Consider the following 22,525-nt stretch of genomic DNA (forward strand, 5'->3'; position numbering starts at 1 on the left):
AAATATATTAGAAATATTTGAAATCTCGAGCGATATAATGTGATGTTATGTGGTATAAAATGTCATCTACGCTATTTGATATGATTGGGTGCAATATGAGACTCAATGAGAGCGCATTATTGACAAAGTGTCCTCCACCAAAGGATTAATATTTCCACCACCGCTTCCACCATGATGCAATGTCAAGACAGATTTGGAACCACTCACCAAGCCACACTTCACAAGATAGAGATTACATAAGACACATGAGATAGAAAAGATTAATATAGAAGACATAGAAGATTAGAGCATCATACAAAAGATATAAAAGATTGATACAGATGCTGTAGTATGTCAGCAAATTCCAAAAAGCGAGCCATCAGACAAGGCAGACATAAGTACAGTCTACATAACTAGGTTGCAGTACTGATTACCTATCTTAAATTGTGTTGAAATTGATTTGATATTGTAGAGTACAGCCATTGATGTCAATTACATTTAACAATGTATCCATCCATAGATGCGTTGTCCATTATATCAGTATCATTCACTATGTCAATGTGTTCGACTTGGCATTGCCAATCAATGTCATCTTCATTCAGTTTCTATTCCGTACTGATGCAGCATATCAGGTTATTCAATTACCAAATATAGAGACAACATATACAAATAGCATTTGAAACTATCTTTGACAGAAATCTGACTCCATCGCCATCAGAACCTTGCATTTAGGCTACTTTTCTTCTTTGATGGAGACGTTTGCAAAATCGATACTATTCTCCTCACACGATACACTAGGGCTACCACGATCAACTTGGTTGTTATTTGGGCTCGCCGAAAGAATTCCGTGGCTGTTACGATCAACAGGGGCAGCAGTACGGTTTGCCATGATGCCATGATTTGCTGAGGTGGCGGTCGGGCTGGCCAACATTTCCGTCCCATCCGTCTTGAAGTGGGTCAACCGGTGACCTTTCATGTGTGGCAACTGAGCAAAGCAGCGGCCGCAAACATTACACACATATGGTTTCTCGCCAGTGTGCACCCTGATGTGAGTTTTCAAATGCGTCGACGTCGAGAAGCCTTTGTTACAGACTTTGCACTTGTACGGTCTTTCTCCTGTGTGTGTTCGCATGTGCACGGCAAGAAAGCCGCTGTATTTCGACGCCTTCCCGCAGATTGGGCATGCATACACGCCGGTGTCTAATGCCTTGTCTTCAATCCTGTCTATGTTTTCCCTCACCATGAACACATGAACCTGTAAAGGGACAAGCAAGAATAAGACTTTGGCTGGTTTGAGTATTGTATATGGCCACATTGAAGATGAAAGTATTGAAAAGTATAAAGACAATCTGTAAATATGAAAATAAACCATTTTAAGGAAGTTTTTGTGCAGCTCCGTTTGATGAAATCAGGCATTCTGAACAACAGGTGACAATCTACTGGCTATGAACAGGGCACTGCCACCAGAGGATACACATGCACATAATAGGCTACGTCTGGTCTCTAGTTCCACATTCACATTGAGCAGATTCTCGTAAGTATATCAGGAGCTAGAGACCACACACCAGCTCATGTGCTTCATACCTGCTCCCTTTAAATAAAGAACATAATACCGGGAACTGGTCTAAAGACCCTGTCCACAAAACTAGGGGATATGCCAGAACTCTCCGTTACCGAAAACACACTGACTGCTGACTATCTCAAACATTCCGAACCCAGAAGAAGAAGAAGAAGAATAAGGCACAACTGTTCTCTTCCATATCATAAAGTACAGCACTAACAATCTTTATTGAACACACAGCCACCAAATTTGATCCTGCAAAATTTGCAAACTATAAGGCAAAAGTCCATCAAATATTATAAACTTATGTTACAGTTCTGTCCAGTGTTACAGACATCCTAGTTACTCGGATGTCTTGTATCCAGGACCACGTTGTGACTTTGTCCCCAATTCTACAGAAGAATCTTGTTCTCGTTCTGGAAACAATGTTATTCATAAGTATACCTTTCCTGCACATGTACAAACTTATGTGCCTTGAGATTGCCTCCTTGGGAAAAGCGCTTGCCACATTTGTCACACTCATATGGTTTCTCTCCAGTGTGAACACGGAGGTGCAATTTCAAATTTCCTTTTGAGTTAAATGATTTATCGCAGAATCCACATTGGTGTGGTTTCTCTCCCGTGTGGGTCCTTGCATGAATCTGAAAAGCCACCCGGTGGGGTGAGACGGTACCACAGATTTCACACTTGAAAATGTTGGTCCCGTGAGTCACTTTTCTGTTCCTGTTGCTGCACTGTAAGAATAAAGAGAAACCATTAAGTACAGATCTGATTGTGAATTTGTTTGGTACATTAGAATTACACATAGAAATGAAAAGGTCTTTTTTCTCTGCGAGTCCTCATATAGATCTTGATAACACTGCAACTGGTGGTCACGTTAAAATATCTGTTTCTGGTGATGCTTTGCAAGAATAAAGAGAAATGATTAAAGTGAAATTTGCCCGAGCAATGCAATGCCAATATATTTCCAACGCCCTCAGTCCGTATCAAAGATATTGATGTATCGATTCATCACTATGGACTTCTCATGAGTTTCTGAATGGAACCCAATTGTCTACACGTCCAGATTCGATGAGGACATTTCAAAAAAGATATGCTGAAAAGTTATCCCATTGGTGACCATTCGGTAAAACTAGACATTTCTGTATTTTGGCAGTTCACAGATGACACCTAGCGCCCTAATTTAGCTGAGTTCCGTTATGAATCAAAACTTTGGTTTCAAATGCACAACCATGTGCCCCTTCAGAGTATAGGGCCGTGCAAAACTCCGGCCACAGATTTTACACAAATAAGGCTTCTCTCCCGAATGGACCCTTTCATGAATTTTCCGGTTTCCTTTCGAAGCAAAACGTCTTGGACACTGATCACATTTGAAGGGGCGTTCTCCCGAATGGATTCGCATATGGATAGCAAAGTTACTCCTGGTCGCAGATAAAGCTCCGCAGATGTCACATTCAAATCTCTTGCCGGAAGATCCAAGGTTGGCTTGACTAATTGACCAAGTCTGGAAGGAGAGAAAAGGGAGGACTAGTGATTATGTCCATTGAATCATTGTCGAAGATAGTAGGTTATAAATCATCTGAAATTGAGACAGAACTGATGCATTACATCATGTAGTAGTGCAGGTCAAAGTCCCTTGCTCTCATCTGAAAAGTTTTGGGTTTACAGCCCGACATCAACAATGGTTGAGGTTTATCATCCAACTTCTTAAACCTGGTCTATCTTAAAACCGTTCAGTAGACCTCAGTTGAGCTGCTCAATCAGAGCTATATTTCTTATAGCGCCCATGTCGCTTTATTTGAAATGGCTCAATGTTGACATGTCACAACATTTGATCCAATGTATTTCATGTCACCATCTTGGCAGTTGGTCAGTGGCAACATGTCCAAGGTTAAATTCTTGGCAATTGGTCCAAGGTATTGATGTCACAATCATCAGGAGGGGTCGAATCGGACGCATCTTATGTCACAACAGTCACTGGCAAGTTGGGGACACCTATGTCGCTCATGTCATGATCTTGGCAATAATTTTTCTGAGGAAAAGTAGGGATTATCAAATGTTGTATGTCATGTGACAATATTTGCTGATGGCCAGAACTGACGAGTCTAACGTCACAATCTTTGTGACTGAACAAAGCCGACACGTCTCACGTCATTATTCACGCCTCCTGCCGTATCGTTTTTGGTACTCTTTACTTGCACCTGGCTGGCTGGTATCAAGTTCCCCAAGTATTCCCCATCTATGCTTGAATCAGATCAAATGTTGTCCTTGGAGACTAGGCTTACTCAGAACAAAGTAGAACCTCTCTATTAAGGACAACATTGGGATTGACAAATGCTGTTTTCAAAGGGAGGTATCCTGATTATAGAGGTTATCCTGATTACAGAGGTCCAGTTGTATAGAAATGACCCATTCAGGACCAAAACCCAAGTCCCTAAGGCACCTTCTCCATAGAGCTATACCCTATACTACACTATACGCGAACAATGGCTTCACAAAGGGTGCATGACCATGAAACTATTGTTCGCGTATAGTATAGTATAGTATAGGGTATAGCTCTATGGAATAGGTGCCTAAGAGAACGGGTGTCTTGCTAAGAAAGGCGTCTGCTATGGGAGGTTCCATTGTACCTCTCATCTTTATAGTGCAAGTTGATATTTATTCCAAGTGGACTTATCATCTCATAGTTTTATCCAGAGGAGAACTGAAACATGAACAATCTGAATTTAGATACAATTTCTTCTTTATTTGTCTTTATCTATACATAACTGCAGAAACCTAACTTCATTGGACATTGTAAAGGGAAATATCTGATTCTTAGAACATCAAGTACATTCCCATCAGTGACCGAGTTTGCAATTATATCCTCAACAAAATGGGTTAAAATTTTAACAATTTGGTACATAATTACAAAGGCTAAATTATTCTGAAGCAACTGTCATTTATGTACATCATTTGCTGAGACTAGAGCCCACAGCCATGGCCCAAGAAAACACAACAGCACAAGTGAAGATGTCTTTTGGATGCAATGACATTTACATACAATTACAATATTACATTCAAACATTTCTACAAGAAGGCCGATATCAGACCCTTCAGACATATGACAGAAAATGCCATCCCCCAAGCCATTTTACCATAGACAGGCTTTGTCTAAAAGGTGAAGCCAATAACCAACACTAACATGACAAGATAGCCAAGAGCAACCCAGTTGACCATTCCAATATTGCCTCTAACATTAAGTAAGCAACATATAATTAAACGTCAACAGTAGGACTAACAGTGTGTGCAAATCAGTCGGACAAGCAAAATGATTAGGGGCCCCAAATTTACTTTGATGCAGAAAGACCTCTTGGGGCCTTGTCTGGACAGAGCACCATTATTGCCCATGGTCTCTAATGATGTGGGTCAGGAAGCTGGAACCCTATAGCGTAATGAAAACAACCGTAGTTTGCCCCTGATTTTCACTGGCTATAAGGGCGCATGTGTATGAATTTATGTGCGTTCATGTTACTCCTAGCCGAGAAGCCTTTCCCACAAATTGAACATTTATAAGGTTTCTCTCCCGTGTGACTCCTCATGTGGAGAGTGAGGTGATCCTTGCGATGAAACGTCTTAGGACACAGGTCACATTGAAAGATCACTGGTCCATTAATTGCACGCGGTTTGCTTCCATACACTGGTGATCTCATTTGAGAAAGTGTGGGAGGTGTAGTGCAGGATGGGGACGGTCTTTTCTGGCTATGAATAGGCGTTCGGTGGAGTGTCTGCAAAATACGAAATAGCTAGTCAGATAGGTTGAGTATTCAGTGGCCCAAGACGACCACAGTCACAACATCACTACTGTAACACAGACACAAGACCATAGATGGAATCATAAAATACAACTTGGATGCCATTAAAATCTCACGCGAGATCTGGCTGCTGAAAATTAATGGACACTGGTAAACCTCACAAGATCTTGGTCCTCATCTTTGGCCAACTAGCTAAAATGCGACAATAAGTGTATGTTCGAGATTATTTAGGCCTTTTGCCTATCATGACAAGCTCTGCAACCCAAAGACAAAGCCAAGGCATGAGATCATGACACGTTTATCAAATAAAATCAAACATCCCTGTCAAAGATCTGGAATGAAAGAAAGAACAAAGAAACCACCACAAGTAGGCACATGGAGACCCCACAGAAAATCAGAAGTCCTCTTCCACCAAAATGAACTCAAAAGCAAATCAACCCTACTAAAGTTCTTGAAACCCTGAGTAAATGTTAATACCCAAGATTCGCCCAGACTGTTATTTGCGTGAATGAACCACCATGTGAGTTGTCAAAGCACTCTTCTGCGAGAATTTGTGGCCACAGACCTCACACGTATAAGGTTTTTCTCCAGTGTGGCGACGAATATGCAACCTTAACAAATCCCGCCGATGGAAAGCTCTCCCGCAGTAAGAACACAAGAAAGGATTCTCCCCTTTGTGGGTCATTAGGTGATTGCGGAGGCTTCGCTTATGGGCGTACGTCTTGTTGCAGATCAAACATTTCAGGCTAGAATCTAACAACGCTTTTTCTTTGTCCTTTTCTGCTGTCGTAGGTTGTGTCTTTGTGGCCGACCCTGTAGGCCTTTGTGAGTAAGAAGCACATGATGGCGATGCACACATGTGAGTTGTCAAGCCACATTTCTGTGTGTATCCGCGACCGCAGGTCTCGCATGTATAAGGTCTTTCCCCAGTGTGAACACGGAGATGCAATTTTAACAAATCCTGTCGATGGAAGGCTTTCCTACAATAAGAACACAAGAATGGGTTCTGCCCCTTGTGGGTCATCAAATGATTGTCAAGACTTCTGCTATGGGCGTAAGTCTTGCTGCAGATTGAACACTTCAGGCCAGCCCCTACCAATGTGTTTCTTTTATCCTTTTTAGCCACTGAACCTTCTCTCTTTGTGCAAGACTCTAAAGGCAATGGTGAGGAAGAAGTGTCGGATGACACTGCAACCTAAAAATACACAAGAATAGTGTGTCAGATATTAAACCTGTTAACTCGATTATTGGTGTCACTGAGTACTTCAAAGGGATATGACCTGCTGGAGAAAACAGGAGCAGAATACCTCTTTCCTGGGATGGCATCAAACTGATGAGAGGCCAGAAGACCGGTTCAAACAACCATATCTGCCATCAAAATGCTCCTGTTTCCAATACACTGCAATGCACTTCTCCTCTCCAATGTTCAACAAGACCACATATACAAATGTAATGTATCACTACTATTTCCAATGACATATAAGGCAGTTTACAATCACTGGTTTCAATAAATACAAAGTACATTTGCATTCTCTTATAAAAATGTTTCCTCAAATCAACAAGACGCCTTATAATGAACAATCTGGTGCGACTTCACCGAACTCTTCTGAGAGAAACGCCGTCCGCATATTTCACATTGGTATGGTTTCTCCCCAGTGTGACTACGCATATGCAATGCCAGGTGATCTTTCCTGCCGAACGACTTTTGACAAATCTCACAGGGGAATGGTTTTTGGCCAGTGTGGAGACGGAGATGGACACGTAGTGAACGGCGGGAAGCGCATTGGAATCCACATACAGAACACTTCAAAGGGGAAGTCGACTCATGCAGGTGATCTGGCAGAGGTTGAGGAAGCGAAACCTGCAAGGATAAATAAGATGTGTTTCAAATAAAGCATTGTATTCTGATCTTATTTGGCATGTTGTGAAAGTGAAAGTTCCTTGGCTCTACCTGAAAAGTCTGAAATGCCATGTGATGTCACCAGAACAGAAACATTTGATGTACAAAATGTAAAAGGCTTTGAAGAAGTGGAGTTACAGAGCATTTTGCTACACATTTTTGCCGCATCACTATTTAATTCCGATAAAAGCTGCCATTTTAAAGTCCTAAATCATGCAAAGTGATGGTTTACTGTAGTATACTTGACTTGACATGTTCCTGGTAACGTGAACGCACCTCCAGACCAATGATATTTATTTTGGTTACAGTATGATACAGTGTGTATGACATACACACACACAGACTGAAAACCCGACAGAAAAATTCCTTCACAAATGTCAACAGAATTACATAGTTGAATTAGGAAGATAGATTCGAGCAGACTTCTTTGAATACACTCGGTGGACAACCAGCTGGTGACTCCTAAAGTTGCCTTTCTGACTGAAACCTTTCCCACAAATCTGACAAACATATGGTTTTTCTCCAGTATGAATACGCTGATGAACAATCAAATGCTCCTTGCGAACAAATTGCCGACTGCAGGTTGGACAAAGAAATGGACGAACTCGGGTGTCCGCCCTTGTGCGAAATGACACGGAGTCTGGACTGTGAGACATGTGTTGTGGTGATCGCGAAGGGTTGCCTGGACATGCTGGAGGGAAGATGGACCTGCCCACTCGACCCTGCAAGAACAAGAAAGGTTCTCGAGTCAATAAGTTGCCATATGAAGCATGTTCAATGTGAGGCCAAAAAACCCAGTAAGCATAAGGAGAACAAGTGCTTGTATTGAAGAAGAGAGTACCAACAATGTTGCTCTCTTTGAAATAAAGACAGAAAATGCCATCACTTAAATGAACCTGTCCAAACGTTGAAATACGTCAATTGATGTTGGAAGTCAATTAAGAGATGGTAGAAACAAAAACAGGCTTGTCATCAATGTTGCAGCCCAGCCCAGCATAGGAAAGTTATGTGTTCAATCTATCAACCATGTCAGCAACAATCAGCCTGACATCACAGCACATATGCACTTTTAGAGTTCGATAATGTGGCAGTAAAAATCAATTCTGAAAGTTTGATTATGTCAACATATGTCACTCTCACATTTTTGTCAAGTCACTTGGCCATTCACACCTGCTTGCAGCTATGCTTCATCCTGGGTTCCACATACTATGTTGGTGTCATCACGGGGTATATGAACTTTTATGAAACTCAATTTTGTTACATCTACTCCGTAAGTTGTCGGGCAAAACCCCTTTCAACAGCAGCAAGTTATGAGCGCAATAGAGGAGAAAAATGCAAATTTCGTGCTGAAATAACGTCCCAGTAAAATTCTGTTGTCATTAGAATTGAAAAGGAACTATCTGAGTTCCATTAGTTCCTTTGCCCGACCATTATACTGTATCAGTTTAGAGATTTAGCGCGGCACCTTAGAATATGCTCCTTCAGGTTACTGCTATTCCTAAACTTTTTTCTACAGAATTTGCACTCAAATGGCTTTTCCCCGGTGTGAATCCTGGTGTGATCGACAAGATGATGTTTCAGTCTAAATGCACATTTACAACCAGGGTGCAGGCACTCAAACGGTCGTTCACCCGTATGTGACCTCATGTGGGCTTCTAGCACTGCAGGCCTGCGGCAAACCCTGCCGCATATTCCACATTGAAGAATTGCCTTTTTGATAAAGAACTTCATTCTTGAGTAATGATGCTGCTCCTTTACGGTGTTGTCAGACTGCAAAAACAAGGAAACAACAGTAGGATTTTTTGTCGAATCAAAGCGTTATCCCACTCTTGCCTTGTAATCGGAGGGCGCTCGTCACTTTTGACAGTGGGACATAATAAAATGTACATCCAATTCACTCTTGCTTTGGAAAAGTTCACTGCAAACATCACATGCCAAATACTTGGCATTACAAGCACGGCGTAACTCATGCTGATGTAAATAACGTTTGGCAGCGAATCCTTTCCCACATAGCCTACAGACGAACAATTTCTCTCCTAAATGAGTCGCTTCATGATCTTTTAGGTGATGGCTTAGACGAAAACCTGCATCGCAAATTTGACATTTGAATGGGCGTCTCTCTGAGTGTGACTTCTTGTGCTCCAGCATTCGTGAGCGAAATGCAAATAATTTTCCACAAAAGCTGCACTTCCAAGTCTGATGAGTCTGCAAAAACAAGGAGAAATGGTATTGAGAAGAAATCCGACTGAGGATCACAACCCTGACTCTGGAGGGAAGTATTTTTCTACCCGCAAATGGTTGCAACTGCAAAAATATAGAAACACAGACTATCAATTTCACACCGGATGAGTTGAGAAGCTACAACTGTATATTCTTGGATTACAAAACGAGTTCTTAGGTGTAGCATACATGTACACAAAACTATACTGTGGTCAGCCGAATTGGAATATCCCCCAACAAAGTAAGACTCAATTACGGTTTCGAGTCTTAATGAGATGAGCACTGTCACTGCCACAAATCACAGCAAATATATTCAGATTTGTCTGAATGAGCCACAACCATGAGAGCAAGTATACCAACAGAAGCGTCTCATATCACGGGCCATCTTTCCATGACTACGTCAAGTGCATAGAAGTGATATGACGTTTCAAATCACATTTCATAGCAAATCTTCTTCCTCAGTGGCGACACAAGTGTGGCCTCTCACTATTGTGCTTCTGGTCAGATTGGTGAAGTCCTAGTGACTGAGAAGCAAGGGTAACTGATTATGAAGAGAGGATCACTACCAGCTTTACTCTTTGGAAAGGCTACCATAATCCTGGCAGTCCCCCCTGTTGAAATGACGAGTTATATGAATTCGAAGATCTCGATTTACTGCAAATCCGCGACCACAAATACCACACTTATGTGGTTTCTCCCCTGAATGTTTAAACATGTGTTCCTTCAAATGATGCTTGCGGCGGAAGGCCAGTTTGCACAGCGAACAAGGAAATGGGCGTTCGTCGGTATGTGAGCGCATGTGGACCCGCACGAGTGAAGGACACTTGAAGACTTTCCCACAGAAGTTGCAAGCGTTGAATGACAGGTCTTTTTCAATGCCGCTTTGAATGCCAAATATTCTCGGAGGGAACTGCAAAGACAAAAGCAACCAACATCAGATTTGCAAGAAACCGTGATACGAAAAATGGCGAAGATGACCTGCAACCTGTAATGACAGCTATTTTGAGAGCACCAGCACTGGAAATTTCAAATACAAAGTTTGCTAAATTCTGTGACACTGTTTTGTATGACCTTTGCTAATAGGGATCGAGTTATCCACCTGGAATAATCTTACGCCCAAACCTCAAGAGAGCCTTTACTCACAACAGTCAGCATGGACAATATCAATAGTAGGGGAACACAAATAGTGATAGCAAGGTCAATGATAGGTCTCAAGCCAAATTCGTAAACGAAGGCTACAACAAATTATAGATAAAACTGAAAAATCTCTGTGGGTCCTAGCCAGCTATGAGCTGGGCTTAGTAGCACATTCCCTTGGTATGAAATCATTAAGAGTTCAAAAGCTAAAACATGCAACATATGCCCACTCCTTCACTCCTGATTTATTCAAGATACACAATATTTGAAAGAGTCGTAAACATGGAAGGTCAGTCAGCAAAAGCAGGAAACTGTATAACTTTCACAGGCATGGTTTAATTTTGAGTGACGTTATTGGCTTGGTAATTATGAGTGATCACAAGGACTGTTAAGACTATGTATGTCCCAAGTAACAAAGTCGCCATCATTTCGAATTCCTTCACTTTCTCTTCCCATTGGCATGAACGATTCTATGGCTCTTCAAGTGGCTCGCCTGGGTGAAGGATCTGCCACATATAACACAATGATATGGTTTCTCTCCCGTATGGACCCTCGAATGAACCTTCAAGTTGCTCTTGGTCAGAAAGGTTTTATCACATTTGTCGCACGCGAAAGGTCTTTCTCCCGTGTGTGTTCGCATGTGGATTACTAGCGCCGACGGATGCGTACAGATTACGTCACAAATGCCGCATCTCTTGGACGAAGTGTATTTCTGCCGATTCACCTTGGCACTGTCGTCCTTTTTGACGTCATGATACGTGCAGCTTGACTGTAAAAGTAAGAAATACTGGCTTAGGGGAGGTTTCAGGAAATCCATTGGACAGAAGTGGTACACTCCACACTAGAATGCCTTGCAATTAGTAAGAGCATTCACAACAGTGATACAACATAGAAACATGTAGACAAACGTTTTGGACGCAAGAAAGCTGTACCAGACTTAACCATGCAGGGAGCACTTTACAGAGACAATCCCTCACATAAACTAGACAATAAATGGAACATTGAGGAATGAGCACATAGCCATGACTTCGAAAAGATCAACCTTACAATGGATCCCAAATGGGAAGATCGTACATTAGGAAACAAAGATTGGAACAGAAACCTCAGAACATTCGGCATAATGTAAACCCTCTTTTAATGGCCTGTTTCTGATGGATTCACTACAAGCGTGGCTGTCTTGCAGGATGTCTCCTACGTATCCAGATGCTGACCCCTTTTGAACTTGTGGATTTGTAGCGTTGGTTCCATTGTCTCCATAGCATATTCCCTGGTATGACCAATGGGAATCTCCAATAAGCCAAAAAAAGGTTTATTTTGTAGCTGCACAAGCAAACAGCCCATTGAAACGCAAAACATGAAAGCAGTCAAGTTCCATTGCTGTGTTTTTTAGAAAGTGATGTCAATGATACTAAAGTCAAAACTGTCATTTCTGTTCATGTCATCATCACATCATTCTATCATGCCCATCCTGATGTGCCTTACAGGAATTCTGATGGGCAAATCTCTTTCCACACATCTGTCTATACCAATATGCCCATATGCGTGATCTGGTGTGCCTTACAGGAATTCTGATGGGCAAATCTCTTTCCGCAAATGCTACACACATATGGTTTCTCTCCTGTGTGGACTCTCACATGCACTTTCAAGTTACTTTTGTTCAAGAAGGTTTTGGAACAATATTGACATTTAAATGGTCTTTCTCCTGTGTGGATCCTCATGTGAATCTCCAATGCTGACCGATGTGGTGAAATGCTTCCACACACATAACAAGTATGCTCGTAGAAATCAGGTGATGTTTTCTGGAGTCCTTTACATCTTTCCTTTACGCGCTGATTGATTGACTGTAAAATAAAGAAAGGTGGGAGTTTTAGGACAACCGATCAAGCGTAAGCAAGGAAGCAAGGGATTTGTTTAAAAACAAACTTGATGTTTTTAAACTCATTGAGAGCGGGGAAACCTCTATGAGGGAATGATGGGAAGAAATTCAGAAATTTTAAACGTTTGCCAGAAAGGATCCAGTATTTGTTGTGTCTTGACATGCTCGAGGAGGGTCTACAGCTGAAGGTAAATCTGCAGACTCATACCATCCTCTTTCCCTAATTAACGAAACTATTAACGAAAGCTACACTTAAATGCTATTTATTGACAGATCTTATAGAACATATGAACCAGAACATAATTCACTTCCGTACATAATTCACTTCAGTACAAGTAGACTTTGTCTATCTCTACTGGAGAGGAGAATGCAATGTTTTAAGTGACTCCTGGTATTCTCTAGAAACATATCAATAATCGCTGAGATTGTGTCTCAATATCCATGAAGATCGGTTTCACAGAATCACAAGTATCCAATGTCAGTGTGATCATCTCATCAGGGCTTGTTATGCGTCAACAAATGACAATCAAACCTTAAATGAGACTTCCATATTAGTTTTAATGAATCACACGTATCCAATGTCAGTGTGATCATCTTGTCAGGAGCTTGTTGTGTGTCAACATATGACAATCAAGCGTGCCGCTCTGGGCAAACTGTTTCCCACAAATAAGACATCGATATGGCTTCTCTCCCGTGTGTGTCCTGATGTGCCTAGTCAGACAGGACTGCTGGACGAACGCCCGTGGACAGAACGGACATTTGTAAGGACGTTCACCTGTATGACGTCTCATATGACGGGAGAGATTTCCGGCCGTTTGCATGCCGCAGATGCGACATTTATTAGGGTTACCTCCCGGGGAAATTACTTGTACTTGCGCTTTGGGTTTCTTGGGGTATTTGAAACTGAGCTGGAAGAACAAAAGAATTATTGGTTTAAACTTCAATTTTTCTTTATATTGGATAAGACAAAGACACCAAGTCTAACTAAGATCTGTCATCTCACTTCATATCAGATGGCTGCAAATGAAAATGTTTCATCAATGCAAATTCTTTTCCTGTTCGGATGTTTCAAGACTCTGACCAGTGATCATCCTAATGTACAAGTCCATGGCAAAACTGAGTAGTGATTTGTGCAACAAACACACATTTTAGGGCTCTAAATCCGGATTTCCTAACCTTTTGCAGGTACAATTTTGGTCAAGTCCCGTCTGCAGTAGCACACAAAAGCAACGTTGTCTACTCTTTTTTCGAACTGCTGATCAGAGGAAGTGCAGATTCTTCCTGAAATATGCCTCATGTTTACTCATCATATGTCTCTTCATGCCACATTTCTCAATGAATCCCTTCTGACAAACAGGGCAGTGGTGGGGGCGTTCTCCTGTGTGTCGCTTGGCATGGCGCGCAAGACTGCCACTTGTCGCGTAGCACACGCCACAGTAGGGACATCTATAGGGACTTCCAGGAGACTGAATGCTGGAACGTTCTTCCCTACCCAGTGACAGGCTGCCAACACGATAGGGCTGTAAGTAAAGAAACAACAACCATTTTACTTCAAACAAGTCTATTTCTGAGCCAAAAAAGACAACACACAAACTATAGATACATGTATTAACAAAAAGGTCTGTTACATCAGACAAAGGATATTCTTTTATGATTTCGGAGGGGTTTGGTTTACACTTGGTGCATCTACACAAAAAAATCAATACAAAAATCAAGACTGAGAGAATGTGAAATGAATAAAATCCTACGCCGAAACAAAATATTGGACCGCCTTGCTTGGTACACCGAATGTCTGCCAAATACAACACAAAGCATGTGTTTTGCTTTTCAATTTACTTTCTTTAGATGTGTCGTTAAGTGAATCTTTACTGAGTAGCTCTGATGAAAAGCTTTGTTACAAACAGGACATTTAAATTTCCGTTCTCCAGTATGGATGCGCATGTGCCTTGACAAGGCTCCTTTGAAAGAAAATGTTTTCTGGCAAATTTCACAACGATGAGCATTTCTATTAGAAGTTCTTGTCCTTTCCACATTTTCCAGCGGATATGGCTGTGTCCTCTTTGGCCTAGATCTGATGGGTTTTAAATTTTTAAGTAGGACTTGGTCGCTGAACTGCCTGGAGCCAACATATTCGATTGTCTTGCCTGGTACATAGCGCTGCAAATACAAGAAGGTTGGAATTTCAGATTGCCATTTGAGATTCATGAACTTCTATACTCATCTAATGCTATATTTAAAACATACTCTGAATAGAAAAATGGGTTAATCATTCCTCCTGACAATGTATTGACCCAAACTGGCAATTCCTCATGAATAATCCTGTCAGCCCAACCAAAGGATATCAACTCAATATCATATTACCTTGACAGCATACTAAAAATCTGACATCATTAATATCATGGCCCATTATAGGGTACACACCAGATGGTATCCATGGCAACGCATGGTTATAGCTCACCAGTGCAGCTGTAGCTCTCAGTATATTGGATCTGATGTCTGATATACCACTACAGCTAGGTTTACACGATATCTAGCATATCAGAATATCGCTAGGTTATGGGATTTTTCACTTCGCTGCACAGACTGCGGAACAATGCTCTGGGTTCAGGTTGGGTGTGGATTCTGATATAAGTACAATGGCCATGGGATGAACTTATATTCATCCAGGTCTCTCAATTACATCATTTGGAAACACCAGGCATATTTTCCAGCGATTTCATTGCGTTCACACCTGACATCAATCTTTTGCGCCTAAAATCTGTCTCGCATAATCATGAGAGTTTACTGATGTCCAATGTCATTTTAAAGGCCTCGAGGTCTGCATGGTGCATGTACTGTGTTTGAGTTTGATATGAGTCCTAAGATTTCCCTCCTGCGAGAAGCTTCTCTGGCAAAACTGACATAAGAATGGTTTCTCTCCGGTATGTTTCCTGTTGTGCACTGTCAGACTGGCCTTGCTCGGAAACGGTTTACCACACCACCAACACGACCATATTTTCACCCTGCTTTTCAGATGTGTCAGCTCGGGTACTGCGGCAGGGATGAGAAGGACCTGTAAAACAGGAGAGGAAGGAGCATAATTGATGGCCTCCTGAACCAAGGTGCCAACTTGCCATTCTTTGGGATCAGAAGATTGAAGGATCTTTGTCTTCTAGACATGCATTGCAAGATAGATCCCTTTTCTTCTAGACATGAGAGATGGGACCATCTTCTGGACATGAAAGTTCTAGACATGAAAAGTCCAGACATGAAAGATGGGTCCATCATCTTTGCCATTGTCATGAACAGGAAATGTTAGAATAGAACAATTTATTTCCGAGTATACATTACGTGGTGGTAACATTGTCAACATTATGACAGCATTCAGATCTTGTATCAGCCAGGTTAACCTTGGTCAAACAAACAGGCATTTACCACAATTTGGAAAAGTTTCGAAACAAAAACACATCAGATGTAACATCTTCTTCTACAGCACTGAAACATAGTCGCACAGAGAACCTGAATTTCATGATAAAAACTGATTATTACACAAGTCGGTGAACCTGGTCTGGAGACAGATGACGGAATCCATATTGACGTCAAACAAACACTAACTCACAGCTACTTTAAACTGAACTCGGCCAGATACTGTGGGTGCATGATCATGTGATTCTTCATGTCAGACATATAAGTGAATGTTTTCTTGCAGTATTTGCAAACATGGCTTTTCGAAACCGAATGGATCCTTGCGACATGTTTTGTCAAGCTGTTCTTCCGAGTGAATGATAATGTGCACTTGTTACAGCTAAATAGTTTCTCTTCAGTATGGATACGAGTATGAATATCAAGAGATGTCTGTTCGAAGAAGCATTTCTTGCACCAAGGGCAGAGGACACCTTGACCAGTTTCGCCTCCGACAACGTCAAGTCCTGATCGGTGAAACACAAACTGAAATCAGATCAGAGGAAAACTCAATACCTCACCCACAGTCAGAAAAACTGACGAAGCCTGAATGAATTGTAAAACCCGAGATACCACACGAAACTTCTTTCCTTTATCTTGAAGGGCCTTCCGGATTCAATGGCAAAAGATACTGGCACAGAGGATACATTTTTAGTCCACCGCTACTCTGCTTTAAAGAAATACATGCTCACATATTGTTCATTATCAACTGAGAGTTGATTTTACAATGTAGAACTATCAAATGACTAAGATGACAAACTTGACATTCTAAACAGAGACCTGAAAATCTGAAAATTCATTATGGAGAAAAAGGAGAAGTCAAGACCTTGAAAAGATCATTTTTATTGCTGATATAATGAGATGAACATGACCTGAAAAACAAAGAAAAATACTGATGAAAGTACTAGCACTCTATATATAGTAAAACATATCTTCCACATCCAGACTCTCCTGTCCAATTATGATGAACCCTTGAGTATCATGAGTTTGCCTGGTCCACATCCTCCGATAGTCCAAGTCTATCACCAAGTAGATCTTTGTTCCTGACCTAATATATTCTCAGATTCGGGAAAAAGATGGCCTGAGTCCTGAGCCTTTCAATGTAGGTCAAGCTCTTCATTTGAAAAATGACATGGTTTTCTGCTGATATTCATCATTTCTATCAATACATCTATTGTAAGTCGTCGAATGGTTGCTGGTTTACGATCAGTTTGAAACATTTTTCTCCCAACACAGAATGTCACGTAAGATGGGTACAACTTTTAGGCAGATTTTTTTCTCTGTCAACCGGCAGAGATCTTCAAACATGTTAAAATGATTTCAGGAATAGAAATTCGAAAAGGTTTTGGACCAGTTAGAGAGTTCCCTTTGTTCCCACAATGCTAGAGTAACTTCATGCTGACATGCAGCAAATATGCCCTGAGTAGATGACTCCTGAGACTGGTTGTTTCAATATATTTTCAGTTCAACTGCGAGCACAGCAAACCATCAGGATGTAATGAATTTCTATTCCTGATACGAGTTGTTATGAAAGAATTCAACGAGAACGCAAAAACAAATGTCAGTTTTTAAAAAAGTTGTGAGTACTTCAGTTTCCTTACCTGTGAAAATTCTAGATATAGAAATGATTTTCTCCTGAAACTGAAGGTAATTCTCATTCCAAGTGCAATTGTTTTTGAACACAACAGATCGATCACACAATCAATCAATTAAAACGCCAGCCAAACTCCATACCAATTCCATTCATCGAAGAATCTTTGACAACTCCATACCAATTCCATTCATCGAAGAATCTTTGACATGTGTTGTCAGTTGGGTTGGCATTTTAAATGATTGATTTGGTTTGTGATATTTATTTAGAAGTTACAGACTTACTGAATGTTGATATTTTTGCACCTGTGCACCAACAGGGCAGGGCGTGCAAAGCTAGTGTTCGCAAGATTTAACCAGTTAAATCCTTTTATGTAGGCAGCTTGCAGCCAGTACACTCCAAACTTTCAATATGTTCAAGGCAATGGTATTGCCCAGCCATGTCTTTAGCTCCATATTTTAGACTGTCTTGAAAAAGATTGCATTTGGAATGATGGGATTTGGTAAGACCTGAAGAAAAAATGTTCCTAATCGAGGAATGCCAACAGGAGTACATCTTATCGATACTTTGCCTGTATTGTATTGTAACCCATTAACACACATGTGCTGAACAGGCTGGGCTTGGAGGCAGTACCCCAATCAACACAGGTCACGTTTTTCTTGGACGGAGCAGGTTATGCTTCAGGGTAAACTAGCAAACAAGACAAAGGGGAAAAACGACAAGTCCAGAACGAATGAAGAAACCGCAAGCTTGAAAAGAACATTTTTGCCCTACGTTAAAGGACACCCTGAATCAGATATTCTCCTCATCACTGCCGAAATGAAGGCAACACCTGAATACAGGAATTGGAGTGGGTGTATTTTTTTGTTCCTCAGACAAGTCAGAATGGGTCATCGAAAAGTAAGTAAAAAGTGTCAATGTTCGTCTCTGGAACAACGTCCTTTTCAAACCAGCACCATTCTTTAACATCCAACACTTTGTTAGGCCTAACAACTGAAGTACTCCAACCAAAGTTACTGTCAAGCAGACTCAACTTGTGTGACATTTCAGAATGAACAGACTTCGTTCATGAGATCATCACTTAGTCCACACCACGGTCCTTGATGCACTAGTAATGAAAGGTACAACGTCATTGACAGCCATAGAGGAAATAGGTAAGGTGAGACTCTAAAAAGTTTTGTTCATAATATCTGCTCACCCAAGCCAACTGAATGAAAACTTCAGCTCGATAAAATAATGTCAAATATGAAAATTACATATTGTAGTATGTTGTACACACAATATTCAAATCTGCTTGCCAGGCTCAAACGAACTATAAACTAAAGTAAAGTATAATGATCTAGCAACACTTCCAATGAAATACTTCTGTTTTAAACACCTAACATTTCATTCTGCACATAGTCAATTGCATGTGCAAAAACCCCCAAGGACGTGACAGGGTTTATCATCGATCAATCGAATTTCAAACTGAAAATGAAATAACTTTTCATTCAAATCCAATGGCTCATCAGGTTTGAACTGCATGTAGTCAACAGCCTCAAACTGGTCATTACTTGCTAGATCAGATACACTTTGCAATGAAAACAGACTTCATATCAAGCTGACTTGTGTTGACACAAAAACACAGATCAATCGACTTGGTCGTCTGAAGCAGGCAAAGTTGAACAGCCCAACAATTGCCTGACTTTCAGACCAATTTCGTCACTCAGCTATTTGCAGCTTTTCCATGCACTCATTTCCAGTGTAGAGCTGTGCTGTTTTCACCAATTTTGAAGAAATTCATCATTTCAGTCACTCAAGTCAACTATCAATGAAGTCAACAAAACTAATGATAAAAGGGTATGAGCTGGTATGTACTGATATTCATCACAACACTATAGGCAAAGTGCTGACACAGGAGAGGAAAATCAGAATTGTATCCTTTCAAAGACAGATTGTCATGAGCTATGTCGTCCGAGGAGAGGATCCTGCATGGACTTGGGCAATTGGACCCAGAAGACTTTCTTAAACGCACTGTGTTAAGCTTAGTTTTCACTAACATTTACAGCGAAACGGCCCAGCACAGCTTTCACAGGTGTTTGATTCATGTTGATTTGAGTTACTGGCTCAGCAATGGAAACTGACCATTACACCTGTTATTGTAAAAGTGGCAAAATGATGACTGTAGACTGCGATACAATCCAACATTTACTCATCAGAATCTATTCTAATGATCATCTCCTTTATCAACACTTGCCTAACCAGCTGCAAAGAATGAGAAGACTCAAAAGTCACACATTACAAACATACTTCATTTCAAAGTAGACATTATTCAAAATAGAAATCATTTCAAAATGGACATTATGAAGCATTTGAAAAGTTTCATAAATTGAAGCTCTTTCTAAATGATCAACGTGCCCCTTTCTTCAGTTTTTTCATTACTATATGTGTAGATAGTGATAAGTTCCCTCTCATACATCATAAGTAATAAATATTATTCCTTGAACTAGTCACCCAAAGGCAATACCTCACACGAATTCAATTGATTAATTTCAAATACAGTTATCAGTACATTGGTAATGTGTGAACAAATGTAATCAACAAAACAGGTATCCATGAAATCTTGCAATTACATGTATCTTGTCAACTCTCTTTTTTTCCTTCCACACCTTTGTATTTGCATACACTAATTATCATAACAGTGCCTCTTGCAAAACAGCTTATTTCAATCTGCCCCAATAACTTAAAAGCTGAGGGCAGACGCAGCTTCCAACAAACAAAAAACAATCCAGCATTGGAATTTTCTTTTGAAGATGAAGCGAATTGCACAACCTCTGATGATTTCTTGAATACCTGTTGACAAACCATATCATACCCTGTGCATCAGCAACCTTGTATCAGACCACAACTAGCTAGGGATGCCTTCAGCTTGGTCGACCGTTGGCTGAAATTGCTAGAGAAAACGTTATCGAGCATTCGATATTTTCATATGAAAAGAATACTGCACACAAGTATTTTGTGTTTGGTTCTGTACCAAGTAAATATTATTCAAGCCAGATTTTTTCACAGAGGGAAATGCTGCCAAAAAATGGATGAGGCTATAAGAATCACTAGTATTCGGTAAAGGATTTAAACAGGCATTTAAATATGACTTTGTGGTGTATTTTTTTAATGTTTTGCATCCTGACAAATTGCAGTGCGATACAAGGTAGCAGATACCTAACTAAATTAGAGAATAATTCACAACTTATCCCTACCTTTCCATCTCCTCCAGGTGACATTCCCGTACTCGGGATAGGCCCCGATATCGGCACAGGGGGGCCCTGATTACTGTCACTTGCCCCTGAACTAGGCGTGCCTGGCATCATACCTGAGTCACGCTGCGAGTCCATCATCATAGCACCAGCAGAAGTGTCAATTCCGCTTTTATTGTCCTCATCGTCTTGTGAGACACTTAATGGGAAGAATGTATCACTTGCGCTGCTCACTGGATTAAAATTGTCATGAGAGAGAGATTGCATGGGCGACGTTATAGAGGGCGACACCGAAGACCATTGTTCTTTTGTTGGCGTAGCTGACATGGAAGTATTACCCTGTGACAACATGCGGTGAGAGAGATCGGAGAAAGTATCGGTGGTCATGGCAGAGATGCGAGATATAGCATTGTCCTGGTTTGGATGTGACAGCCTGAATTGTGACGAACCCACATCCTGTTCCATTGGTTGTGCTGATTTTGATTGAGACTCGGCCATGGAAATGATGTTGGAAAGACCAAAGTCTGCTTGTTCCACGGAGAGATCTAAAGTTGGAGGGGAGTCTGGAATCTCTATCACAGGTTGGGCAGCCACATTGGACGATTTCTGCAAGAAGAATATGGATAAAAGGATTTATAAAAATTCTATTTTCTTAGCAATGAACAAATTGAACACAAGGTTTTTTCCTTTTTCTTGAATCATAACAACATACAAAATTTCGTTTCCTTCAAAGACGGAGACATTTTGAATATCTAATTTCAAATCACACCTTGTCAAACCTACATAGGAGTCTAATATCCTCTGTCCTAAACATTCAAAGATACAGGTAGGTCTCAGGTCTGAATATAACTTCCTAATACTTACTGATTTACTTTGCCTAAGACTTCTCTTAGTGAACTCATGAGCTCGTCTTTCCATCTCCAGTGTCCTCTCTTTTAACTCTAACTGTTCTTTCAATTCCGCATTCTCCTTCATCAACTGATTTTGTAACTTTTTCAATAGATGGTCTTTTATTGAAATCTGCTCTTGTTTTATTGTTAATTCTGATTTCAATCGTTCTAAATCAGCACGATAACGCACAACCTCTGTCTGCTTTCCTAAAAGTTCACTCCTCGACTTGTCTAACATGTCCATATTACAGTTCAAATCAGATCGCACACTTTGTAACATTTGTTCTTTTACAGTCAGCTCTGATTGTGTTCTATTCAGCAGTCTTTGATTGGCTTTAATCTCCTCCTGTAACTTGGTGATCTCCTCATTCCCAGCATCCACCACTGGTTTCATTTCGTCCAACTGACGTTTCCGCATATTGATTTCTTTTCCTGCGATTTCAACAGAATTTTCCTTCACCACAAGTTCTGCTTGGTACCTGGTGATAAAACTAAACAAGTCCGACCAAGCTTTGGTCAACACAGCTCCTTTGCTTTGTAATTCTGTCTGCATATTTTGAAATGGATGTTCCGTTTGCATCTCTTGGAATGGTTGCTCAGCTTGCATGGCCTGCCCTGGGCTAGGGCTGCCCTCGTCGTCAGTGTGTTGGTTGTCTTGCAGCGACATGGCTCCGTCCTTCATACTATCAATTCATTGAATATGGAGGTATCTGTAAATACAGAATAGACAGTTTGTAACTTAAATGATGATGAATGCTCGTGACTGTTAACAAACCCCTTTCTATTTCTTTTTTTCACTGCTTTGCTATTGTCCGAAGTTGGCTTTTGCCTTCTGACGTGTTTCTGAGTGTGCGGAAATGTTTACGGCATCAACGATGGCATGCATTTCTAATAAATGTCCAT

General features: G+C 40.8%; 1 protein-coding gene across 29 annotated transcripts in view; it reads right to left on the bottom strand.

Annotated features, from left to right (window-relative positions):
- The window catches only part of LOC135488086 (zinc finger and SCAN domain-containing protein 10-like), a 32,988-nt gene that overhangs the window by 10,067 nt on the left and 396 nt on the right, over positions 1–22,525 (bottom strand). For 10 of the 29 annotated variants that reach the window (XM_064772500.1, XM_064772509.1, XM_064772499.1 and 7 more), the window contains exons 2-3: positions 21,597–22,332; positions 20,736–21,338 (exon numbers count right to left, since the gene is read on the bottom strand). In XM_064772500.1, coding sequence (XP_064628570.1) covers positions 20,736–21,338; positions 21,597–22,304 — 1,311 coding nt within the window. In that variant the 5' untranslated portion in view covers positions 22,305–22,332. The other 19 variants (XR_010446917.1, XR_010446918.1, XR_010446920.1 and 16 more) reach the window with 19 other exon arrangements.

Source organism: Lineus longissimus, chromosome 5, assembly GCF_910592395.1.
Source record: "Lineus longissimus chromosome 5, tnLinLong1.2, whole genome shotgun sequence".
NCBI classification, from domain to species: Eukaryota; Metazoa; Nemertea; class Pilidiophora; order Heteronemertea; family Lineidae; genus Lineus; species Lineus longissimus.